This window comes from Gopherus flavomarginatus, chromosome 9 (assembly GCF_025201925.1).
Source record: "Gopherus flavomarginatus isolate rGopFla2 chromosome 9, rGopFla2.mat.asm, whole genome shotgun sequence".
Lineage (NCBI taxonomy): Eukaryota > Metazoa > Chordata > Testudines > Testudinidae > Gopherus > Gopherus flavomarginatus.
In genome coordinates this window covers 73,776,320-73,803,546 of record NC_066625.1, presented here as the reverse complement: position 1 = coordinate 73,803,546, position 27,227 = coordinate 73,776,320, and the positions used below count along the sequence as shown (strand labels likewise).

General features: G+C 45.6%; 1 protein-coding gene across 1 annotated transcript in view; it reads left to right on the top strand.

Moving 5' to 3' along the window:
- Window positions 1–1,697: 1,697 nt before the first annotated feature.
- The window catches only part of SLC27A2 (solute carrier family 27 member 2), a 32,358-nt gene continuing 6,828 nt past the window's right edge, over window positions 1,698–27,227 (top strand). The window contains exons 1-8 of the mRNA XM_050966637.1: window positions 1,698–2,188; window positions 8,159–8,368; window positions 9,670–9,828; window positions 12,224–12,348; window positions 20,583–20,777; window positions 21,479–21,569; window positions 24,328–24,526; window positions 25,617–25,714. Of these exons, the coding sequence (XP_050822594.1) occupies window positions 1,711–2,188; window positions 8,159–8,368; window positions 9,670–9,828; window positions 12,224–12,348; window positions 20,583–20,777; window positions 21,479–21,569; window positions 24,328–24,526; window positions 25,617–25,714 (1,555 nt within the window). The 5' untranslated portion in view covers window positions 1,698–1,710. The remainder of the gene's footprint in view (window positions 2,189–8,158; window positions 8,369–9,669; window positions 9,829–12,223; window positions 12,349–20,582; window positions 20,778–21,478; window positions 21,570–24,327; window positions 24,527–25,616; window positions 25,715–27,227) is intronic.

Genomic DNA, 27,227 nt, shown 5'->3' with positions numbered 1-27,227 from the left:
CCCCTAGATCTCTTTCTGCCATACTCCTTCCTAGACAGTCTCTTCCCATTCTGTATGTGTGAAACTGATTGTTCCTTCCTAAGTGGAGCACTTTGCATTTATCTTTATTGAACTTCATCCTGTTTACCTCAGACCATTTCTCCAATTTGTCCAGATCATTTTGAATTTTGACCCTGTCCTCCAAAGCAGTTGCAATCCCTCCCAGTTTGGTATCGTCCGCAAACTTAATAAGCGTACTTTCTATGCCAACATCTAAATCGTTGATGAAGATATTGAACAGAACCGGTCCCAAAACAGACCCCTGCGGAACCCCACTTGTTATACCTTTCCAGCAGGATTGGGAGCCATTAACAACTACTCTCTGAGTACGGTTATCCAGCCAGTTATGCACCCACCTTATAGTAGCCCCATCTAAATTGTACTTACCTAGCTTATCTATAAGAATATCATGCGAGACTGTATCAAATGCCTTACTAAAGTCTAGGTATATCACATCCACCGCTTCTCCCTTATCCACAAGGCTCGTTATCCTATCAAAGAATGCTATCAGATTAGTTTGACACGATTTGTTCTTTACAAATCCATGCTGGCTATTCCCTATCACCTTACCACCTTCCAAGTGTTTGCCCTCTATAGATAAGTCATCACTGTCTTCATAGACTTTCCCATATGCCTTATTTTCACCATCTTTGTGCTATGGTCAGTAATCATACTTTGCCCTTAATAATGAAATACAAGGAACCCATATTTGTATAGGCTTTGTAAGGTTTTTACACATTTCAGATATGATTTATACGAAGTATCCAGTCCCTTTCCCTTTATGCCAATGGGAAATTGTTAGTGATTCATCAGTGGAAGCAGGACGGGAGCCCAAGTCGCTTTATGAATAATTGATTCTGTACTGTACACCTAGGTTAGCGTTAGATAGCTGCAGTGCACTTGAAAAGGAAAGCAGCACAACGCAATACAATCCTGCCATTTGCCCTGAAGAGAGAAATCAAATTGATCTTGATCCTTATACCCCAAACTTTTGGGATCAGCTCTGAAGTGTCTCTCCTCCGCTATCATGCAATACAATTGTTGTTGCCACTGAAACCAGAGATGTGTAAATCATGCCTACAAATCGCTGTTTCCCTCAGCTGTAATTGAAGCTTTGTTAGCCTGGTGACGTGGAGTTAGATAAGCTGTGTGTGAAACATCCTCTCCAACCCCACGTCTCCTGCAGCAAAGCAGGGAGGCATCTGTCACCCGTTGGGGCACCTGTTCTGGAAGGGGGATCAGAAAGAAACTCGGAGTTGCTACTATCCTGATTTCAGCCTCCCTTCCCAGGTCCCTAACCACTTTTGGCGAGTCGGGTTTAGAGGTACCAGCAAAGGCATTTCCCCGATCTCTCACCACGTCCCGCTCTGGAAAAGTGACCGGCCCGGAGTCCTCCCCGCTGTGCCCCACGTGGTAGGTTTCGCCTAGGCGCTGTCTTCGCAACCACCCAGCCCCAGGTGGCTGGTATCTGGTGCTGACTCCTCCTGGATGCGATTCCTGCCCCCCACCTCCACCAGTCCCACCTCCGCTCGGGCACCGCTTCCCTCCCACCGGGGCCAGGGAGGAGGGAGAGGCTGGGCCCGCCCCTGCCCAGCCGGGAGCCGAGCAGCGGACCAGGCGCAGCTCCGTGCGCTCCGCGTCCCTTGCGCTGAGCACTGGCCGGGCAGGGTCATGTTCTCCTGCTTCTACACCGCGCTCGCGGGGCTGCTGCTCCTGCCGCTGCTGCTGAACCGCGTCTGCCCCTACTTCTTCCGCGACCTGATCTTCTTCCTCAAGATGGCCCGGGCGGCGCATCGGGCGCACAGTTACGCGGAGCGCAGCCCGCCTTGCACCATCCTGGAGGTGTTCACGCAGCGGGCGCGCCGGGCGCCGCGCAAGCCCCTGGTGCTGTTCGGGGAGGAGGCGCACACCTACGAGCAGGTGGACAAGCGGAGCAGCCAGGTGGCCCGGGTGCTGCGCGAGCACGCTGGGCTGCAGCAAGGGGACTGCCTGGCCCTCTTCCTGGGCAACGAGCCTGCCTACATCTGGGTCTGGCTGGGCTTGGCCAAGTTGGGCTGCGCCATGGCCTGCCTCAACTGCAACATCAGGGCCAAGTCCTTGCTGCACTGCTTCCATTGCAGCGGAGCCAAGGTGCTGCTGGCAGCCCCAGGTGAGACCCTCTCCAGCGGCCAGGCTGCTCGGGGTGGGGGAGAGAGGAAGTGGTGCCCCGGGCCTCCCGCCCACGTGGGCCCACATCTGCTGGGCTTGTGCTGCTCAGCGACATCTGCTCAGGGTAGGGGGACTAGATGTCCCGATTTTATATGGACAGTCCCGATTTTGGGGACTTTTTGTTATATAGGTTCCTATTACCCCCCCACCCCCATCCCAATTTTTCACATTTGCTGTCTCGTCACCCTAGCTCAGGGGGACAGCTCGCCTTCCCTGCAGCCCTCTGAGTCGGGAATGTAGGGCAGGCCCCAGGGGTGGGGAGCAGGTTGTGGTGGAGGGTTGTTCCTTTAAAATGTACAATAACCTCTTGCTACAACTTCATTGAACCTTAGAGTTCAGAAAATGAGATACTAGCACCTGAATCCTCTAAGCTTAATTACCAGCTTAGATCTGATAGCATTGCCACCACCCAAAAATATAGTGTTTTGGGGCACTCTGACCTCCCCAACCTTCCCTGGGGACCCCAAGAACCCAGATTCCTTGAGTTCTTAAAACAAGGAGAAATAAACCATTCCCCCACTTTTCCCCCCTCCCAGAATTTCCCTCCCTGGGCTATCCTGAGAGATACTGATCCAACCTCTTAAATCACCATACAGAGAAGCATCTCCCTTCCCTTCCACAAAGAGGCAAACAGATTCAAGGAAAACAGAGAGAGATTCTCTCTCTTCCCCCCTCCCGTCTCCTCCACCCGTCCTGGTGAGTTATCCCAATCCCCTGGAATAAAACAAGGGAAACAAGAAAAAAAATCAATCAGGTTCTCTAAAAGAAATCTTTTAATAAAAGAAAGGAAAAAGTAAAGAATTATCTCTGTAACTTCAAGATGTAAATATTACAGGGTCCTATAGCTTACAGACACCAGAAAGAGACTTTCCCCCCAGTACCAATACAAATCAACATATTCCCAGCAACTACACATATAAAAGTTAACCAGCCAGATCCACAGTTGCAAATAGAGTAAAACAATCAAAAAGCCTAAACCGCCTGTTTTTACTTACTATTTGAAAAGAAACTTAGAGAGCCTGTAGTAATGTTTGGTCTCTCTCAGACCCTCCGAGAGAAGAACACACAACGGACAAAGAACACACACAAAAGCTTCCCTCCACCCAAATTTAAAAGTATCTTGTCTTCTGATTGGTCTTCTGGTCAGGTGTCCAGTTCCCTGCTTGTAACCCTTTACAGGTAGAAGAGACATTAACCCTTAACAATCTGTTTATGACACCTCCCAATGCACATAATTAACTTTACACACTGTGAGTAGCCCTATCACAGGGGTGGGCAAGGGTGACATCAGGTTTCTGAAATTGTATGGAGGGCTAGTTAGGGGAGGCTGTGCCTCCCCAAACAGCCAGGCATGGCCCAGCCCCTGACCCCATCCAACCCCCACCCCCGTTCTTGCCCCCTGATGCTCCCCCTGGGACTTATGCCCCATCCATCCCTCCCTGTCCCCTGACCGCTCCCAGAACCCCTGCCCTGACTGCCCCCCGCTGTCCCATCCAATTCCACTCTCCTTCCTGACTGCCCCCCGAGAACTCCTACCCCCATTCAACCTCATTTTCCCACCTCTGACGGCCATGACCCCGTCCACAGCCCCACCCTCTGTTCACCATCCCGAACTCCCCTGCCCTCTATCCAAGCCCTGCTGCTCCCTGCCCACTTACTGCGCTGCCTGGAGCACTGGTGACTGGCGGTGCTACAGCTGCGCCACCCAGAGCACCAGGACAGGCAGCCGTGCTGTCCAGCTAGAGCCAGCCATGCCACAGCACAGAGCACCAGGTCAGGCCAAAGCTCTGCAACTCCATCACCCAGAGCATTGTGCTGGAAGCGGAGCGAGCTGAGGCTGCAGGGGATGGGGAATAGCACGGTAGGGGCCAGGGTTAAGCCTCCTGGGCCAGGAGCTCAGGGGCCAGGCAGGAGGGTCCCGCAAGCCAGACGTGGCCCAATGGCCATAGTTTGCCCACCCCTGCCCTATCAGCATCAAGTATGGGTCTTAATCCTGAAATTGACTCTGTCCCCTGCACCTGCACTGAGCTCCACTGACTTAATGGGGCTCCAGGTGGGCAAAGGAGGGTCTTCCCAGATGAAATAGGTTGTAGGATCTGTGCCACAGTGCTGAAGGTTTTTGTCAAAGAGCCAGGCAGTCATAGATGTAGCATTTAAACATCCAGGTGCTTTGTGGGATAAGCAGAGGATGCATCAAGTCAGGTGTAAGAATGTAACATACCTTCTGTAAGTAACTACGTGGAGAACACATATTTAATAATGGGCTCTTCGCTCTAGCAGAGAAAGGCATAACACACCACCCAAGGGCTGGAAGTTGAAGCTAGACAAATTCAGGCTGGAAATAAGGTGTAAGTTTTTGATGGTGAGAGTAATAAATCATTGGAACAATTTACAAAGTGTCCTGGTGGATTCTCTGTAATTAACTATTTTGAAATCAAGATTGGATGTTTTTCTAAAAGATCTGCTCTAGGAATTATTTTCGGGAAGTTCTATGGCCTGTGTGAGACAGGAGGTCAGAATAGATGATCACAATGGTCCCTTCTGCCCGTAGAATCTATGAATCGATGAATGTTCCCAAATCATTTGCAATATATTTTCATTTCCAATTTATATAGTAAGGGGAAATCTCCAGAAAAAGAGAGTTTACTTAGGCATCAGGTGCTTTATATGTATGTATGCAGATAGAGTATCTGCATTAATATTTGGAGGGTCAAGGTCATTTCTATGCAGATGTTTAAATGCACCTAAATTTTATGAACTCAAAAACAAATCTTTCCAAGCCTAACACAGGAACTATACCTATTTAAACTTTCTAAATTAATCAATGTTTAAGTTATCACCATGGGAAAAAGCTAGTGTTTAGGACAGGAAAATGTATTCCAAAAAGTATTCAGCTCTGGGAAAAGACCAAACAAAGGAGGTTTCAGCCCAAAAGTGAGAATTTTTTTTAAGCCGAATGTTTGAAAATAGTGGGTTATTAATGAATTTCCCCAACCTTAGCTGTAGTAGTCACTACTGGCAGTTGTTAAAATAATATAAGGAGAGTACAAAAAAAGACAGGTTTCCCCTCTGTTAAACATTTACTTTCTCATCCCTGATTTGAGTTTCAACCTTTACTCTGCATTTCTGTGCTACCCTAGGTCAAAGGTAAATCTCTTCTGATTACAACTGTATTGTGTGTGATCATTGTTATTTACTTTTGAATAGGTTTCTGCAAAGGAATATGCTGATTCAATTATAAATAGGAGTAGAATGTATTGTATTTACATCTGTGTTTGTTGCCAGACCATGGCTCATTAGATCTACATGTGGAGGGGTCTTATATTAAACCCTCCATGGAGAAAGGGGGTTCAGGTGCCTCTACAGAATATTCCCCTCCCTGCCATCCAACTCAACTCTTCATGCAGTCCAGGGTCTGTGTAGAAGGAGGGGGTGGAGTGAGGGTGGGCAGGAGCAGGAGGGGCAGGCCCCCTGAATGCACATCATTCTCCTTTCCAGTCCTGCAGAAGATGTCCAAAAATGTTAATACAGCCTGAAGCCATATTAACCATTTTTAGTTCCCCTTCCCAAACTCCAGAGGAGGCTATAGAGGGTTGAGGGGGGCGGTCCTTAGCAGTACAGAACCAATGGAGTTGTGCTGGCAGGGAGCCAGGAGTGTTGGTGGGAGCCAGAGTTGCAGCAGATGGCTGGGGTCTGCACAAGGATGGCCCTGCGACCTGCCAGATTTGGGGGTAGCTTTTCTGCTAGCGGGGCAAACTTTTACAGTCTGGGTCTTGGCTTGGTATATTTATAAATACCATTCCCAAGAACATCGACAGGCAACTACCCTAGAAATATTGGTTCCAATAAGAGCAATTTTTCATCCCAGTTGCTAAATTCAAAGTGAATGGCAGAGCTGTTTGGTTTGGGATACAGCAGGTTGGGTTGCTGAATCCAACAGTAGGTTGCATATTAGGAACAGTTCCAATTCTTTTGATGGCATTTCCACAGAAGAAGAATGCACACAGCCAGCTTTTGTGACATTTCATGACTTGGGGAAGGGATTCATATAAATTAAATGGAAGGACTCTTGCAAATTACATGAACATCTAAAAGATGGCTTGTGTAAGAATTAGGTCCTTTGAGTGAAGAGAAAAGTCCCGGGGATATTGAGTCAGTTTCCTACAGAGAATATGGACTCATTTATATCAAGAGTACGTAAACCAGCTACCTTTTACAAGTAATCTCTCACTTTTGGTCTTAGCACTACGTAAGTTAACTGTAGACATCAAATTGGACAGGGTGTCAGGGTTTTGTTCAGACATTTAAAACACATATTTTGTGCTATAAAACACCCTAGAAATGTGGGGCCAGATTCTCAGCCGGTGTGAGTCGATGTATCTCCATAGAAATCAACACAGCTTCTGCCCCCTGATCCCGCTTCTGCGCCCTTGACACCCAGCAGCCCTCAAGACATCCATTGAAGTCAATGGAGCTATGACAGTTTACACCTGCTGAGAGTCTGATATGTGACTCTCTACACATCAGCAGATTTGATAGCATGTGCCTGGGGCCAAATGTTCCTCCCCTTGCTCACATAAAACTCTCATTGACTTGACTTCAGTGGGAGCATTTATATGAGTAAGTCAACCCCAATTTGTCCCTGGGTGTGAATTTTCCCTGGTTTGATTTGTGTGTGCATTTTACAGTTTGATTCCTGCTTCAAGCTGTTTTGAGAATGGAATCCTGAAGCAGTTTCTGCTTGTGAAATTGGTGATGAGGATCCATGTTAAATTATCTGAACTTAGTAGTTCAAAGGGAAATTGTCATACCTGTGATCTGAAAGGTCTTTTTGTTTGCTTTGCAGTGTGTTTGTCAGATTCCACCCAACTTTATGAAAATGTCAACTCTCTTTTCTGTTTTCATGCATATAGCCATTTGCTGTTTAAAGGAGGACTTTGAGTTGCAAGAAGCCAGCCAAGACACTGGTGACTATACCAGCCAAAGTAGATAATCTTATTTTTCTAATAGAGCAAGTGAGCACGTAAACATCATGCTGTACACGAAGAGAGCCTGTACATTGTCATTGCTAACACTGGACCCTTTTTATTGTAAATTTCAACTTTTTTTTCCCATTTGCATTCAGGCTCACTGTGGATGAAATTTGCCTTTGTACGAAGGATGCATGGGACATAGTGGTATATAGATCTGGTGTGGGAACTCGGCACAGGAGTGTATTTCCCTGGCAGGGGGAAATTCACCACCTTCAGTGGCCATTTTGTCCACCCCCTATCTGGCACAAAATGGGCACAAAGAGGCTGTGCGGCTTCCTGGGAAACATGAGTCCTATTCAGCAAACACAGACTGGCTAGGCCAGCCATATATTCCTCCCCCATCCCAGGGATCTTGTCCCTGGTGGCTGCAAGCAGGAGGATGTGTGTCTGGGGAATTCCTACTGCCTGGTTCTTGCAAGGCACATACCTCTCAAAGGTGAGCTAACCTGTACTGACGATTGAGTCAGCCTCAGGATCAGGAAGGCACAAAGTGTTTTTCCTCGGACCTGGTCTACACCTAAAATTGAGACTGACCAAGTTACATTGGTCAGGGCTGTGAAAAAGTTCATGCCGTGTGTAACATAGTTAGGTTGACCTAACCCTTACTGTAGTAGCAGCTCTCGAACAGGTGAATTATCTGCATCAAGGGAAAAACCACTTCTGTTAGTGTAGAAAGCTTCTATACTACAGCACAGCTGCGGCAGTGTAGCTGTGTCACTGTCGCATAGCCATGGCCGCAGTCCTTTCATTAGACACTGAACCAACAACTCATTCGTGAGTGCAGTTAAATACAAGATCTCCCAAGGCAAAAGTTGGGACACAAATTCGGCCATGCAAAATTTTCTTAGAATTATTTTCTGTTTTCTTTGCTCTGTAAGAATTGAAAGCAGCTGTTGAAGACATATTGCCAGCCCTGAAAAAAGAAAATGTAAAAGTCTTCTACCTAAGCAGGACATCTGATACAGAAGGGGTTGACAGCTTCATTGACAAAATGGAAGTGGTTTCAGATGAGCCTGTTCCGCACTCTTGGAGATCAAATGTCACTTCTCAAACTCCTGCCATATATATTTATACCTCTGGGACTACAGGTAATGTAAATGGGGTTACCCGACAAACATCACATTGATATGGGGGAAGAAATGATTGGAATGAGATTTTAATTTTCCTTTTTTCTGCTTAGTAATTCTTACAAGTCATCTTCAAAATCCCATTCCTGTCTGAAAATATTTTACTTGCTATTGTTACAAGTAAACCCAAGATTTCTGAAAATGAAAGAGATTAGAAGAAAATATATTTTTCTTTGCTTTTTCTTCTCTTTAGGCATTTGAAAGCACTTTGTGTACGGTCATTTCCCCTTATTTGTGTGGATCATCTACCACAGGGATCGGCAACCTTTGGCATGTGGCCCATCAGGGAAAGCCGCTGGCAGGCCGGGATAGTTTGTTTACCCGCAGCATCCGCAGGTTCAGCCGATCCACAGCTTCCACTGGCTGTGGTTTGCCACTCTAGGCCAATGGGGGCTGCGGGAAGAAGTGGCCCGGCCCGCGCTGCTTCCCGCAGCCCCCATTGGCCTGGGACAGCGAACCGCGGCCAGTGGAAGCTGCGATCGACTGAACCTGTGGACGCTGCAGGTAAACAAACTAGCCCGGCCTGCCAGCAGCTTTCCCTGATGGGCTGCGTGCCAAAGGTTGCCAATCCCTGATCTAACACGTCAATTGGGGCGGAGGGGAGAAGAACTTTTGGAAAAAAATAGGCAGATGTGATTTTCCAATCTCCAAAATTGGCAGGGGAACTCAGAGATAGATATAGTCCTAGATGCTATTTTTAACTAGTTTTTCTTTTAATTGACTAGATTTCAAAGTGATGGTGCCCATTAACTATTGCAAGCAGTTTTGGAAGTAAATGTCTTTCAAGTTGTATGTGAATCAAATTATATCTTAAATGAATCAAATTGTACCATATTTTACTATAGTTGACTCTTGACTTTCTTTTACATACAATGCCACTCCTCCACCAGCGTGACCTACACTAGCATTCCTATAGTTTCTGTGATACCTATTATATCAGTATCTTCATTCAGTAGCAGGCCTTCAGGTTAAGCCATTTTAGTATTTGGACTTCTAGTAGTTGTACACAAGCAATTATAAACTTGTCAATATTTAGTTGTATACCTTCACATGATGTAAATGAACAGGACTTTTTTTCATTTGACTATTTCTCTCTAGTTTCTATCTGTACGTTATCAACTTCTAGCCTCTGATCTTTATGAAGATGTAGAGTATCCCCTTTAATAACTCCTCCGCTAAGGGAAGGCCCTGTCTGAACCACCTTGGTCATTAGGTGTTCCAATCATATTGAAGAGCACTCCTTTTCTATTGTCTTAACACAGGTCTTCCAAAGGCTGCAGTGATTACCCACAGACGTATCCTGTTAGCTTGTGGTTTGTTCAGTACAAGTGGCGTGACCTCTGAGGACATTGTGTATAATGCCCTGCCACTGTACCACAGTGCTGCCCTCCTGATTGGAGTTCATGGATGCATCATGCAAGGTACAGTGCACCTTACAGTGTAAATGAGTTACTGTGTATATGGGAAGAAACAGCAAAATTCATACCCAGAGCCAGCTCGTCAGCCCTACATGGCAGAGTCACAGTTTCAGGTTTAACTGCACCTTTGACTCCACTCCTGGTGTCCCTTGAAGGTGCCCACTTCAGGCTTCCTAGCCCTCAGCTCTCTTGGATGGAGACCTGCATCATCCTCCCTCCAGACTGGAGGTTTACACTTGCAGTCCCTCTGCACTCCATTGAGATTTCCCCAGAACAACCAGGATCCAGCCTCTGTGGTTAACCTGTCTCCAGGGACTACAAGCATGAATACCAATTACCAACCAGCCCTCACAAAGCAAAATGCATTTATTCTAAGGGCAAAAGCATTACAGAGAAAGCATAAAAAATAATAGACGTTCCTCTCCACAGGCCAAAGCTTGTCTTATGAGGCCTTTGTAAGCCAAAGTCTTTCCAACTCTTCCGCAAGGGTTGGGGCCCCTGCTGGACAGAAGGTTTTGTCTGTTTGCTGTATCACAAAGAAAACCCTTCAGATTCAGCCTTTTTATACCAAAAGCCTTTTCTTTGTCTGCTGGTCTCTGGAACACTCAGTTTGAAACAGTATAGGCAAATCTCCCTAGGGGCAGTGCCTCTCTGCAGGTGTTTACAGCCTGAGTGAGTTGCTATAATCACCCTGCGCGCGCGCACACACGGTTTTTAGTTCCTGGAAGAGCACTGGTAACCTTCCCCCATGGAGTTCCATACAATCTCTGGCCACAGTGAGACAGAAACCACTGATCAACTTAATACAATGTGACACCCCCTCCCCACGCCAAGATACTGCATGCACCTGCAATGTCCGTCACAGGCAGCTCCTCCTGTGCAGCACAACCACAGGGGTTACATGGTGCAGAATGCCACAAAGTTCTTCCACTATGAATACTCCCATACTTTTTGATGGACACAATTAAAGGATAAAGCTAGTTCCTGGCCATGGATTGTATCTGAATTTATTTTAGGAAAGGGTCACACCCTTTTAAGATGAAGTTATGTGTAACCCTTCTGCCCCTCTGAGTTGGCAGCAACAAGGGCCGGGTTCAGTATCCAGGGGTTCCGTTTCAATAACACAATGCATAACCGGCTCGAGCCCCCACCCAGTGACCTGGGACACTTACATACCACAGCCCCCGGGGCGCCTTTGGGAGGCAATAGTTCCCCTCTTGCAAGCACGGAGTCTGAGTGTAGCAAAATCTTTTTAATAAAGGAAGGAAACAATGCGGCATCCCATTGGAGAAACACCACAAACAGGATTATAATACAAACCATAAGAAGAAACCCACCTCCAAGTATGTTTGGCAATGTCCTTTCCCCCTTAGGGTCTTTAGCCCAATCACCCCAAAGTCCAAGAACCCGAAAGTCTCTGGTCAGTGCCACTCCAGAATTCAAAAGTTTATCTGCAGAGTTTTACTCCCCCCAGCTTGGGTGGAAATGGGGGGGGAGTCCAACAAGGTGTTAAGGGGCACCTTACGTGGGCCAGGGCCAACTGCTCCTCCTCTCCGTGGAGTTCTGCTGCAGCCTTCACCACGACCAGCTCCACTACACCAGCTGTGCCACTCCTCCAGCCGTCCCTGCAAAACGCTTCACTCCGCTAACTGTTCCATGGGCTGCTCCAACATGCTGCAAACTGCTCCACTCTGCCAGCCACTTACCAATAGGTCTTCAGGCTCCCTTATTAGTTAACACAGCACTCAGTGATTTCAGCTCTTAGTAGGGGAGCCCTGGTGCTGGTGCACCATTGGCCCAACATGAACTCAGCTCAGCAGTCTCTAGATGGACTCCTAATGGAATCAAATTAGCTCTACTCTTTAACAGTGGAGAGAGGAGGCTGTGCAATTGGTGTTCCAGGCCCTCAAAAGGAGCCCATACCATCAGGTGCACACACCAGTCCTCAACCTCTCTCAATTCACTGGGTATTGGAACCCATGTCCCTTGTTTAGCAAGTGTCACTTAAGTTATATTGAGACATCTCTGTCATAAAGCAGTCTCATAGTTCCTCATTCACATAATCAGGTGGCAACACTTTATTTATCCTGCCCCAATAACAAAGAAATTGGGGATCCCAGAGCTGTCAAAATAACCATCCCAGGCTGCATTGGGCTATGCTGGGTGTGCCCATGCAAATATTTGAGAATTCACACTTTCTGAAATTCTTTCCACACTTCCCATAATTCACCACCAGATGTCAGGGTAGAGCTCATCCTGACTCTGCTTACGTATATAATGTAATCCTGCAAATATCGTGCACTCATCACTGAAACTACAAAGGAAATGGTACCATTTTCTCACAATCTATTTGTTATAGCCCAGTTCTATTATTTCCCCCTTTTTCTTCTTTGCGTAGGTGCAACCTTCGCTCTACGCACCAAATTTTCAGCCAGCCAGTTTTGGGTTGACTGCAGGAAATACAACGTAACAGTGATCCAGTACATTGGGGAGGTGCTTCGGTATTTATGCAATGTGCCAAAGGTAATTTCTTCTGTGCGCCAGAGTTTTTTTGCCAACTGATTATAAATATTGTCTGGATTACCTGTGTAATACTTCTTATATTTTAATGGACTATAATGATCCTCAGATGTTCCACAGATTAACCCAGGGGCCAGATACTCCATTCAACCAAGTTCATTTTGCACTGCCTAATGGTACATCAGCCCTGGCGAGGGGTGGGGGGGAAACCCCATGGAAGCAAATCTAAGGCTGTGTCTACACTAGCACTTTTGTTGATATAACGTATGTCGCTCCAGGATATGAAAAAACCACCGCTCTGAGTGACATAAGTTACGCCGACAGAAGCGCTGGTATGGACAGTGCTGTCGGAAGGAGACGCTCTCCCATTGACATAGCTACTACCGCTCATTGGAGTTAGGTTAATTATGTCAATGGGAGCGTTGACATGGAGCGACTACATGGGCAATCTTACTGCAGGACAGCTGCATTGGTACAGTTGTGCCACTGTAAGTTTGCTAGTGTAGACATGGCCTGAGAGTCCAAGTTAGCTGACTTGGGCTTGTGCTATAGGGCTAAAAATAGCAATGTAGACATTTGGGATCAGGCTGGAGCCCAGGCTCTGAAACCCGGCAAGGGGGGTGGATCTCAAAGCCGGAGCTCCAGCCCAAGTGAGAATGTGTACACTGCTGTTTTCACCCCGGTAGCGTGAGCTCTGTGAGCTTGAGTCATTTGACCCAGGCTCTGAGACTCGCTGCCCTTGTGGGTGTTTTTTTGCAGTGTAAACACACCAAGTGTGCAGAGATTACAACTGGGGAATTCCTCCAGCATTAAGATGGCTTATTCCTGTGCAATAAGCCTCCCCTCAGCATAACAGGAAGAAGGAAGGAGCATTTGGAAGGGGAAGAGAGAGAACGGGGCATGCTGGAGCAAAGCTGCAGTTTCTTTGCGAAAAGCTGTTCCCTAGTTTCAGAATCAAGCCTAGTGAATGAATCTGTGTTCTTGGAGGTCGTAGCCAAAGAATTCCCATTAATGGTAATGCAATATATTTATTTTATTTTAATATTGAGAGAAGAAACTCCTTAAGTCAATATCTGCTTATATGGACCGACTCATTTTCCCATTGCCTACTTTACTGCTCACACTTTACAATGTATTCTCCCATTAGTGCAAAGGACACATGAATCTGTTTTGACATTAGCAAGTATGTAACATACTCTCCATATTGTGAAGACTCAGTTTATAAAAACAAAAAGTATTAAAGTGAAAAACCGACGGGCCTTCGTTTAATACTTTACGCATTCACGTTTTCAATATTTAAAAAAAAATTGACGACTATTTTGGTGTAATATATTATTTCACATCTTTTTAGATAACTCTTTCCACCTGGGGAAGTAAAAGCACTTTGCATAGAATTTTACAGATACAGAATCAAGACAAGATCCTTGGCCCAAGGAGTTCACAGTCTAAATTTAGATTAACATGAAATGTCTTTCAAACTAACTACCACTGACTTAAAGTGGGCATTTCTTTTGCACAATCTTGATAAAGAGTAGTACCATATGAACACGTCATAAAACTAGGCTCTCAGCTTCTTATTCCATAACAATGAACGGAGGAAGTGCACACCTGCTATAATCTAGCTAGCTGCTGACCAAACATGAAAGATCCCATGGGGAAATCAAGGAGCCGGTCATTTAATATTTGGCCTTGACTAGAATCAGTTTTTAGCAGGCAAGAAACACTAGACCAGGTAGTCATGTGACCCTCACAGGTGAAAGTGTTAGTGAAAAGTTCCCCAAATAACCAGATTGAGGGAGAGCTGGCACAGTAGCACAATCTTTGAGATACTCATAGTCAAGCACAAGATGTGCTACCTAAGTAACCCATCAGCATTTTCTGTTGTATTCTATGGGGCCACAGGTACCTGTGTAGTGGTTGGAGCAGCCATATAATAGAAGCAGTGTAAAAGATGGTGAAACCTCCCCCCATTCTCTGTGTATGCAAAATCAGGCCTTGCTGTTTGTTTAAGGTGCCACCGGAATCCTTGTTGTTCTTGCTGTTCGTTTGGATTCGTGTGTGTGTAGGGTATCAACTATGTAGCCCTTTGTAGACTATGTAGGATGAGTAAATAGGGAATAACTATAATGGCTATAAATAGAGAATAACTTCATTGAAATCAATGGAGTTACTCTGGGTTTAGGGTGTAAGTGGGATCGTTGGTCCCGAATACTATTTCTTCATTGCAGTTTCTGGGCCACTCTGGGCAGAGAAATAAAGTGGTAGTGTAAGTTGGTGTCGTGGTCCGTCACCCTCAGGTGAGGAGGGAGGCCATTCTGCCTCACTGTTTTAGGCAATAACCCTCAGGCTTGGGCCTCACTGCTGGGGCCGAGCCACAGGGAATCTGTAATCCTGTAGCCACCTAGCAGAGATAAACCAGCAGGGACAGTCTGGTGCTGTCAGCCCCTCGGGCAGGGCGAAGCAGTGAGCAGGCTTTAGCCCACCGCCTCTTGGCTGGGGCTGAAGGCAATTAAGAGTGCAGACTCTGGCCCTTTGGGGTGGGACAGAGCAGAGCGCAGGCTTTAGTCTCAACTTGTAGGCTAAGGCAGCCAGCAAATACACAATTGAGGCTCTGACTCTTTGGGGCGGAGCAGAGCAGGGCTGAGCACCCAGATAGTCTAGGGGTTCAGGCAGGGCTGAGCACCAGATAGTCTAGGGGATCAGGTAGAGGTGAGCACTAACCAAGTCTAGCATCCTAGCGTGGAGGACAGTAGGCTTACACAGGCCTTCTGGCCCAAGGTGGGGAGTCTGACACCCCAGGATTGGGGTGGCAGAGGATGTGGGCCCATCCCTCTCCACAGCAGAGGAACCCATGGAGCTGGAGGAACAGATACAAGCTGAGCTAGAGAAAAAATACACTCTGAATCTGTTTCTGCAGGCAGTAAACTTACCAGCATGTGCATACTGGTGAATACTAAGGTCTAACATCTAACAGCCATTCATAAATAGTCATGACCATTCTGCCAGGATTTGTTAACACAATAAATACTTAAAACCACTGCAAGTATCCTCCTCCCCAAGAACTCCTGATTGTGATAGCACTGATTCTGACAGTTATCTATATTAGTTAACAAGTGGCTAACTCTTGGCCACGCCATGCCTTAATATATTTTATGTACAAGTTACTACTTTGGTTGCAACATGGGGTTTGCTATTAACGTAAATAGGTTAGTTTATAGTTGCTTATAGTTCACTGAATTTTATCCTTTGGCAATCGTGCCCCATTTAATCATAGACTACAAAGGAATCACAAGCCATGTTGAGTTTAACCAAGGTCTCAAGGACTCGGACAGCTAGTGGCAGCTTTGCCACCTGATTACAGGTAAATTGTAAATGCCTAGAGGGATGAAGGTCCTCAGTAATGTTAGCAGCACAGGCAAAAACAGCTGAACCGCTGACATGTTAATGAAAATACTGGGCATCGTACATAAACTGAGACACTTGCAAGGCTGAAACTGAAGCCAAGGGAAAGAATTATACTTCTGAAAACGATAGGGTAGTGTAATCGAGTGGCATTTCGTGGGGGAAGCAGGCTTCCCATGGGCATTACTCGGTAGTGGGGGCAGTTTATATATGGTGATCAGACTTTAAAAGAAAACCTACACACAGCTTTGTTTTAATTATTTAACCCAGGAATTATCATCGCCCCAAGAACACAGGATTCAGCATCTTTGGAGAAAGCATTTCCATACAATCAGGGCCTACAGGCTTCTCAAATGTCTGGTGTGGGGGCCCACGGGTACGCCATGTTCAGTGGATGTGCCTCTCCCAGAGAGCCGCAATTCAGACCTTAGAGAGAGCATGCAAGAGCTTGACATGGCAGAAGCTCTTATTTGTAGTGTGGCAGTGCCCTGAGGTCCTGGTCTCATTGCACTAGGGACTGCACAAACAAAGTGACTGTCCCTGCCTCAGAGAGCTGGCAGCCTAAGTAAGTTATACCTGGCTGTAAATTACTCTCTGCCTTAATTTAAACCTTCCCATGGATTTTCCATCACTGGACATTTTAAAATCAAGATTAGATGTTTTTCTAAAAGATTTGATCTGGAAATTGTTTTGGGGAAGGTCTGTGGCCTGCATTACACAGGAGGTCTGACTAGATGATCACAATGGTCCCTTCTGGCCTTGGACTCTATAACCAACAAATGGAAAAGAATGAATGAGAGAGAGCGACTTCAGGACCCTGAAAGAGGAGAGACAGCCTGCTGGTCTGGAGCGAACCAACAAACAGTTCCCAGTGCAACATTTCAAAATGGAAACACGTATTTGGTCTCAAAGCCCTACTAGTCCCCAGTCAAACAATGTAAGAAAAAACCTCCCAGGACACATGAACATATTGTGCAGGCCTCTATAGCGTGCAAGTTACTGTCAACCCAGAAAGACTTTGGAATAACTGAACTGTACCGTACAGGATTAGGGCACAAGTGTGCAGGACTTCAGCAGACAGTCTGAGTTGTTTTATATCCTACTTGGCTCTGCTCAGACATTTTAATGGCAAATCTCTCAGTAAATTAAAGAGGAAAGCCAATCAGAACTACCGGACCCATTGTGTAGAAAAGCAAAAATAACCCAGAAGCTACGTAAATAAAGCCCAGAACAGTATCATGTGCTGGAATAATCAAAAAATAAAAGCAAACTATAATTAGAGCATTTGCATATTCAAAACGTGCAGCCTCATTACTATAGATGCTCACAACAAAAAAGGACAAGAAACTTCCAACAATATGAATGGATCCAAACTGCTGTCTCATGGGGCCAGATTCCTCTTTGGAGAAACTCCCCTGTCTTTAGTGGGCTTGCCCCAGGGAGAGATTTGCTCATTGTCTCTGTAACTAGACAGACAGACAGCAGTACAGAGAGAAGCATGAACTCTGAAGCCTGATTACGAACATTTAAATGACAAGAAATTGCTTAACCATTTCACCGCTGGCAGTTGGGTGAGAAACATTCAGCTGATGTAGCATTTCCCAAACTTCTGAAAGTTGAAGCTTCAGGAAAATAAAACTAATTGTGGTCACCTTCAACCTCTCCAGGCTAGGGGAGTAGGGGGAACTGGCACTGCCACTGTTCTACATCCTTCTCTTCCCCGTCTGGCTAGTCCTGCACTCACTGTTCTTTGAGATGCACTGAGCTAATATATCCATCCCGTGCAGCTGGACATTCCTGTGTCTTGCTGATGTCCCATTGGAGTCGGGATGCTTGAGAAAATGCAACCAGCCTAATATTCTATCAAGCAGAATTTCATTTGTTCCGATAACTGTGATGCCACCTGCTGCCTGGGGAAAAAAATAGGACTGAACTGTAGATATAACAGGGCAGCTGTCCCCTTAAATGAAATTGAGTCCAGCTCTCCTGTTCCACTCCAGGGGCACTCTAGTTTAGCGTAATGAGGAGGATGGGGCTGCCCCTTGGAGTTATAAATTAGAGACAGCCCAAAGGCTAGAGAGAGTCCAGAACCCAGCCATGAGAGAAGAAAAGTTTGGAACCCACAGGGGAGAGAGAGGGACAGAGCGCGCTCAGAGGAAGCATTGAGCGCATCGGGGAGGGGATGCCTGGGAAGAAGGGAGTGGTCAGAGTTCCTTCATGAGGAACAGAGCCAGAGCAGGCTGGTGAAAGCAGAAGGCAAACTTCCCTAGGCCAGAGAGGTATGGCTGGAGAGGGCTGAAGGCTGAGAACAGCAGACAGAAATTCCTGTTGGCTCTCTGAGCTGTAAAGCTGAAGCCAGACGGCGAGAGAGGGCTGCAGGCTAGAGAATGATGGAGGGGTGAGCCTGCGTATGTCTCCAGGCAAGAGCAGGAACCATCCTTTCAGGGCGGAGAAGCACCCCAGCTAGAGGGGCTGGGGTGGGGCAAAGTGAGAGATGCTGAGGTGTGGTGAGACAAACCGAATCTGCACCTGAAAGCTGGGGTGTGGTGTGGTGTGGGGAGAGATGCCAGAGCTGTAGCTTGTGTGGTGATGGCATGTTGGGACTTGAAATGTGAATGTACTGTGTGGACTGTGCTGAGGAAATCTGAATTTTGGTTGTGAGACCTTTTGTAATAAACTAACTCTGCAAAAGGCTATTTATACTCTGAAGACTTGTGTGGAGTTACTGGGGACTCTGGAAGAAGGGGGAACTGAGGAATGTGCACTGGTGGTGCTGTGGCCTGCCACTGGAGGGCGCTCCAGGAAGGGGCCACCTTATGAAATTATGCTGGAGAATGCAGGCAGGTGATCAGCCCTGGGAAGTGGGGACACCAGAAGCGGGAAATCGAGACAGAGGGCCACATTCTAGGCCACCATAAGGCCACAAGGAGGTGCCATGGAAGCAGCCATCCTGTGACAGTGGGTTTACAATAGAATTTGGGCCAGCAGCAACAGTGAAAACAGTTCAGGTTAATAAGCCAACATGTATTTAGAAAAAAAACAAAAACAACTCTCCCCTTGGGCCTTGAAATGATGTTGGGTATTAAGTTACATAACTATGAGGAGCAAATTCTCCTCAGAAATTAGAAGATCTGGAAGAGCAATGTCCCCAGATTTTGTCAAAATTCCCAGAGTACTATTGCTCTGTTCACTGTTTCCTAAAGCCCATTAGAATTACTTGTGTATTATAGACTATATGTACAGGCAAATCGGTTCTCTTTTATTGCCAGGATGTAAGTAAATAAATAACAATTTGTTTAAGCAACCAGATGAACTGTCACCCTTGTCTTGGTCATCTCCATATTTATATGTTCTGTGAAGAGCACATTTATGGCAGCATATTAAAAAATGAGAGGATAGTGTTCTCATTTTAATGGGCTGTCATAAACAGATAGCTAAGGGTTAATGTCTCTTTCACCTATAAAGGGTTAGCAAACAGTGACCTGCAAACACCTGATCAGAGGACCAATCAGGAGACAAGATACTTTCAAATCTCGTGGAGGGAAGCCTTTGTTTGTGGGTTTTGGGTTTGGATTTGTTCTCTCTGGGTCCTGGATGGGGCTAGAGGTGCAACCAGGTTTCTGCCAATCTCCCTGCTACAGTCTCTTATCTATTCAGAATTGTAAGTAAGAAAAGGCAATCATAGTCTTTTAATTTGTTTTTTTCCATTTGCATATGTGTACTTGCTGGAAGTAGCTTAAATTGTGTTTCTGCTGGAGAAAGTTTCTTTCTGTTGTTTATAAGTTGAAAGACCCTGTAACTGTTTACCATCTAAAGTGCAGAGATAAACCTGTTACTTTTTTCTTTCTTTTTTTATTAAAAGTTTTGCTTTTGAAGACCTGTTTGATGTTCTTTTCCCCTTGTTGAGGCTCGAGGGAATTGAGTCTGTACTTAACAGGGAAGGAGAAGGGGGGGAAGAGTGGAATCCCTTTGTTTAGATTCACGGAGCTTGAATCTGTATAATTCTCCAGGAGCCGGGAGGGAACACCTGGAGGGGAGAAGGGGGAAGGGAAATGGTTTATTCCCCTTTGTTGTGAGACTCAAGGAATTTGGGTCTTGGGGCCCCCAGGGAACGTTTTGGGGGAGACCAGAGTATCAGGCGGTCTACTCTAAGTCCTGATTGGTGGCAGCCTATCAGATCTAAGCTGGTAATTAAGCTTAGGGGAATTCATGCTAGTACCCATATTTTGGACGCTAAGGTCCAGATTTGGGAATTATACTATGACATGGGTTCAGTCCTGCACTCCTCTCACAGGCTAATGTATTGCCTAGGTAACAACTTCAGTGCCAAGACAGCTTCCCCTGCCCCCCCACCCCCCCGAATGTCATTTTGAAATATAGGAAATTTGAAAATCTGTCCATTTTTACCTCCTAAATCGTTGACAGCGCTAAGGGTGAAATTCAACCCATGCAGAGGGTCACTACAAGTCTTGTGCACAAAACAGGCTTAAGTGGAACATAAAATGGGGCATAAGTTTCAGGCTGACCCTCTACAGGTGGTGAATTTCACCCTCAGGGGGCCAGCCCTGCCCCCATTGAAGTCAGTTTTGCAACTGATTTCAGCTGAAGACAGACAGCCTAGTGCTGCTCCAACATTCCTTCTCCTGTCTCTGATATTAGGGAATGTAAGTATCAGGCCATCTATCCATCTCTCAACTGCACGTGTAGCTGTAAAGATGTGTGCGCCTGTTATACTTCAAAATGTGCTTTATGTGTGCAGACTGATGTTTTCTTTAAACTTGTTTGTTTTACTCAACCTCATCACTAATCTATGTCTGTTGGGTTTTCATGTCCAGAAAGACAGCGATGGTGATCACAGAGTAAGGATTGCCATAGGCAATGGGTTAAGGGCTGATGTTTGGAGGGAATTCGTCAGAAGATTTGGAGACATCCATATATTTGAGTTCTATGCTGCAACTGAGGGAAACGTTGGGTTTATTAACTACACGGGAAAAGTCGGTTCCGTGGGGAGAGTAAACTACTTCCATAAGGTAAGCAAAATAACATCAGTGCTGGCATTCTGTCCTTCAGAGGAGAAGTTCAACTCATTGCCAAGGGCTCACCCGGGCCCTTCACATCACTTAAGCCCTAAGAGGCAAATGCATAGCCCAGTGCTCAGCTGAACCTTGTGCAGACATACCCAGGGAAGGGATCCTCGCACTCCCCAACGTTAGCTTATGCCTGTCTCATGCTAGACATCACCATAACTGCTGCCATCTCACTAAGAGTATGTCTACATTGCAAAACAATACCTACAGCTGGCCCATGTCAGCTGACTTGGGCTTGCAGGGCTCAGGCAGCAGGACTATAAAATTGCAGTGTAGATGCTTGGGCTCGGGCTGGAGCCTGGGCTCTGGGACCCCACGCGTGGGGAGGGGTCCCAGAGGCTGGACTCTAGTCTGAACCTGAACCTAAACATCTTCACTGCAGTTTTATAGCCCCACGGCCTCAGCCCTGCAAACCCAAGTCAGCTGACCCAGGCCAGCCACGGGGTGTTTCATTACAATGTAAACATGCCCTGAGAGCCCCCTACAGCTGCCAGCATTTCAGACAAAAGAGCATTTGGACACTGAACATATTTCTGAAATATTATGAAGTTAGCACCTTTTAAAGCAATACTTTAATATGTAGCCTATATTGAGAATTCGATTCAGATATTCACGTGTATGTATATTTTGTACATTTTCACTAGAAAATGGTACACTATGAGCTGATTAGATACGACGTAGAGAAAGATGAACCAGTCCGAGACGAAAATGGATATTGCATAAGAGTTCCTAAAGGTACCAATGTTTACTCCTTAAAAAAATAAATCACAAAGAAATTTAATTCTTTAAAATCACAAATTAACCTCTCTATGCCCATCTTAATGGAAAAGGTTGTTTAGGACAGTTGTTAGGTGATCTCTAGCTCAGGGATTGGCAACCTTTGGCATGCAGCCCATCAGGGAACTCCGCTGGCAGACCAGGATGGTTTGTTTACCTGCAGCGTCCACAGATTCAGCTGATGGCAGCTCCCACTGGCCATGGTTCACTGCTACAGGCCAATGGGGGCTGTGGGAAGCGGCGGCTAGCACGTCCCTCAGCCCGCGTTGCTTCCCGCAGCCCCCATTGGCTTGGAGTGGCGAACCGCAGCCGGTGGGAGCTGTGATCGGCCGATCCTGCGGACGCTGCAGGTAAACAAACCATGCAGCCCACCAGCGACTTTCCCTGATGGGCTGCGTGCCAAAGGTTGTGGATCCCTGCTCTAGCTTTTAAACACAAATAAGAAAATTTTGTTGCTGTGGGAATGAGATGTGATATGCAGTTTTAAGGAAAGACAAGGGATGATGCCAGATCAAATACGTGTATATTTATATTACATGTTGTTTTAATAATTCTATCTGCCTTCATTATGTTTGCAGTCTCTTTTAGTTGAGGGTGATTGAACATTTTTACCTTGGAACTAACAATCTTTTCATAGGACAGACCTTGGCTTTAAACTTGAGCCATCTTGTTTGTGTCTGATAAATTTACTTAACCTGTTTTACACCGAAAGAAACATTTACAAAATTATTATATAGTAAAATCTGTGCCCCTGTAGATTAAACTTTCATAGTTTTTAATGGAAAATGCAGCTATGAAAGTGAGGCAACTACTTTGATACTTTACATGTGTTAAGCATTTTCACATGAAGGATGACTTTGTAACTGGAATGTACAATTCTGAGTTCGAACTGAACACTCCCTACAGCTATTGATTTCACATGCAGGATTCAGGTGATTTTTTTTTTTCAGCTTCATCTCCCTGGCTGTCCTTTTCAATCTCATACATGGAGCTGCTCAAAAATTCAGTGCTGAGGCCAGATTCTCCTTTCATTTACACTCATGCAACTCCACTGAAGTCAGCAGAATTGCACGGATATATCTGAGAGCGGGATTTGGCCTCTGGACTACAAAAATGCCAGATACATATTTGTGTGAGGGAGGAATGAGAGAGGGCTGGGGGGTGGAGCAAAAATGCATGCTCCTTCTCTATGTATGGGGAAGATCCTCCACCAGTGTAAATTGGCATATGCCACTGAAGTCAATGGGGCAGCTGAGGATCTGCCCCATGGTGTGCCTCCTTCTCCCCCTTCCAACCACAACCACACATCATGGACTGGCAGGAAGGAGAGAGCGCACATGCCTGGTATTGAGTGTAAAAGTTTATATCAGGGGAGGTTGGGGTTTTAGCCATTGAGTTGGGGGCTGTTTCTAACATTTGGTTATGAATGATTATGAGGTGCTAGAGAAACAAACTCTGTATCCATTAAATGGATAAATGTGAAATCTCCACCAAATCCCAAGAGATCAGGATGGAGAAGGCTGCCAAGTGTGCAGCTGCAATTTATTTTGCACAGTCTGGGTAAAATTCGCCCCAGAGCTCAGCACCCACACGAGGCCCTATCTTCCCACTGAACGTGAGTGAATTTCACCTTGCATATCAACACAAGTGCAATACCGCCTCCTTCCAAACGTTACACTCCCACCTCTCAGCACAAGTCACTCCATAACTATAGCTTCTCCTGGTCTAGAGAGCAACGTACTGTAGCTGTAGATGCACTAAGCAGATTTTTTATGCATTCTGCATTCACAGTGCGTGGGCTGAGTCCTTACATGCATTCTCCCCTCACAGCTCATTCTTTGTGCTGCTTGTTGGATCACTAAGGTCTGGTCTACACTGGGTGGGCGGGGGGGGGGGGGGGGGGGAGATCGATCTAAGATATGCAACTTCAGCTACGAGTATAGCGTAGCTGAAGTCAACATATCTTAGGTCGACTTAGAATCACTTACTTCTCGTCCTTGCAGTGCGGGATTGATGACCTTGCTTCCACCTCTTGCCAAGCTTGGAGTTCAACAATCGATGGGAGAGCAATCGGGAATTGATTTATTGTGTCTACACTACACTTGATAAATCCATCCCCGATAGATCGATCAGATCACTACCCGCCGATCCGGCGGGTAGTATAGACGTACCCTAAGAGGTGAACAAGCCCTGAAGCACTCAGTACAGCATGGGAGTAGCCTGGTTTGTAGGGAAGTGGAGTACAAGTGGCCTGCTTCAGAGGATGCTCATGGAGTAATCCTGCTTATCCCCAGGTGGGATCAAGCCCTGTGTAGGCTGAGATTTTCAAAGCTGCCTAGGGAATTTAGACACCCAGTTTCAATTAATTTTAATGGAAATTGGGCATCCAAATTCTTAAGAGGCTTTGCAAATCTCAGCCTAAATCTTTAATAACTCTGTGCACCTGTCCGCTACAGTACGGTTGGTAATATTGTGTAACTCTTAATATCTGCTGTATTTGTGAGAGCCCATGGTATTGAAAGGATGAGACTGAGCCCTTAACCTAGAGTTATACGGCTAATTTTAAGGGCAGGTGATTATGAAAGAAGACTAAAATGATTCTATAACATCTGCAAACGTCATCACTACTATTATATCATTTAAAATCACATATATAGTGTCATCAGTTTACATGGTGGTTTGCAAACAAATGACAGACATTTTTTCCCCTTCATAGGTGAAGCAGGGCTGTTGATCTGCAAAATCACACCATTGTCTCCTTTTACTGGCTATGCAGGAGCAAAAAGCCAGACAGAGAAGAAAAAACTAACAAACGTCTTCCAGAAAGGGGATTTATATTTTAATAGTGGTGACCTTTTAGTGGTTGACCAGGACAATTTCATCTACTTTCATGACAGAGTTGGTGACACATTCCGGTTAGTTAATTAAGATACTTAAGACTGAAGAAAATGTTAATTCATTCTCAGTTCCTTCTGACTCCTTGTCCAGCGTGTCTCAATGATTGATGAAGAGCACTCACTTGTCTCACTTCAAAGTGAGAAAAATGAGGACCCTACATCACTTACTTCCTTTTCCTGAAGCTTAAGTAAGGATTCCAGACACTGCCCGAGTTATCTGTTGCATCTTTCTCAAAAACTTGACTCCAGAAAGGGAGATTAGATGCAAGCTGCTAACTGGCAAGATTGCCAAAAGGTTTTTTGAGCTACAGAGTAGCTTTTTTAAGGAAAACTGGTACTCTGCCTTCCTAAAGGTTGGTTTAGGGAGTCTCTACCTACAGCAAGCCTAATGGGTTCTAAATGCCTTCACCATCTAGAGAGGACATGGGTCCAGCTCACAGATTGTAGCTGGACCTTCCCCAACATGTCTAGCAACTTGGAACTCAAGCCTCCCTTCAACAGGCCCTGCTGTGTCAGCATGAAGGCAGACAGCTCCATTTGGATTCAGGAGGTTTCATCCTCAAAGTAACATGAAAAATATCAACAGTGAGACTCATCTCTGCTGTTGGGTGGGGGCAGCTCAGCTTGACCATGCTGTCCACCACCAGCACCAAGAATGGTTCTATAGCATGATACTGCCCAGGTGCCATGGTGTGGAGGCAAAATAGCTTTCCTTCACCACCTGCATAACCACAGGAGAAGACTTCAAAATATCTGTATGTTTCAATCTATTAGACTCAGCCTGGGACTCCCCTCTCTTGCTGTAAGCTACTGAGACCCCAAAATACTAGAGCTGGGGAGAGGGTGTTTAGGGCCCACAATATTGACAGTTGACTAAAGAAAATCAGAAGGCAATACATTGAGTCACAGGTAGAACAAAAGTCTTTCCTTGAAATCTTTGGAACCTCACAGGTTCCATGTACCCCAACAGGTAGGGCATCAAAACAGGTCCCTTGTGCCAATGGGAATGTGCACCCTGACCCTAAAGTGAAAGTGCAATGGTAAGCCCATGACAAAATTGTTGTTGATCAGAAATGATGAAATCTGTTCACTACTGTATGTTTTCCAGATGGAAAGGGGAAAATGTGGCTACTACTGAAGTTGCAGATATTTTAGGATTGATCAACTTTGTCCAAGAAGTTAATGTGTATGGAGTGCCTGTGCCAGGTATAAATGAATCATTTGAAAATCTGGTAACACAAGATCTTTTTTTTACATAGATTACCATAATTTCATCACATACTGAGTGAACTGTACAAAAAGGCTCTCTCTCTTATGTCTTCTCTATTCTTCATGTGCTGCATCTGGTAAACTCAGTCATTTGTGTGTGTACAATGTCTATTAGCTGCAGACCCTTAGTAAAAACTTCCTTTTTAATCTAGTATTTGGCGAGGGATGTTAACAGGAAAGTAGGAGAGGATTTGAGATTTAGAAACCACACTAGAAGATAGCTATAAAACATAATGGCTAGTTAACAGATCTGCACTTACTGCAGAGTGAGAGGGGGGAAATACCGTGAAAAGAGATTTGGGGAAAAGGAAGAAGAAGGTAGTTTGGGAAATTGAGTCACCTCTCTTCAATGAGCTGAATCCCCAAAAGCAATTCTAACCAGATGTATAGTCTCTTTTGTATCACATGTACAGTTTTCTACTCCCCAGATAATCAGGTGGTCCTCAGAACATTAAATAAAGTCCCTCATCCCCGTTTAATCTGTGTCATGACAATTATCGTTATGTAATTTGAAGAGCACTGACATTGGGTCAGATTCTCAGATGTGTCAGATTAACCCTTAGCTGACCCAAGGGGTCAGAGTATGTAGCTTTACACCACCTTTCTGTCTCCTTTATCTTGGAGGCTGCCGGGGGCCCAAATGTCCCCCTGAGCAAGTTAGAGCAGCCTCAAGGCTGCTTTAATTTGTTCCTGTGGATGACAGATCCCAAGGGAGCCACTCCTCGGACCAGGATCATTGGAGCACACTGCATTCCATCAAATGCCTCTTATGCTGCAGAGGGTGAAGAGTGGCTGAAGATCTGGCCCAATGTGCTTGGTGCTGTGCAGGGCACAGATGAAGATGCTGTCCCTACCCATATGGGTTTGTAATCTAATAACTTAATAGAATAGAAACATTTCAGATACCCTCATATGCCATGCAATGTCGCTTACCTGATTTGCACGCCTTTTTCTGTATGTCAGGTCTTGCTGAAAAGGGCTTTGTGATGGTAGATCCCAGCATGATCCATGTGGGGGGATCACAGTGAAACTTTGGGGGACCCTAAAGCAAACAAAGAGACTGTCAGTTTAGAATCAGTAGCTTGTCTTATATTTGCTATTTGTAGTTTTTGTGGCTCCTGTAAAGGGGGAGAGGGTAGCCTTGGGCCCATATTTGCTTTTGGTGATAGCACCAAAAGGTTTTTCAGAAAGAGCTTTTTTCCTGCTTTGAAATTCAGGCCAAGTCTAGCCTAGAATACACTATGATGTAGCTGTGTTAGTTTGTTTCAGCAAAAGCAACGAGGAGTCTTGCGGCACCGTAAAGACTAACAAATTTATTAGAGCATAAGCTTTTGTGGGCTATGACCACTTCTTCAGATGAGTGTAGCTTCAATGGCTAATTCACGTTTTGGAATTAGGAAGTCTTTGTTCAAGATTTCACTCCCCGATCTATTTCCTGAAAGCGTGAGAA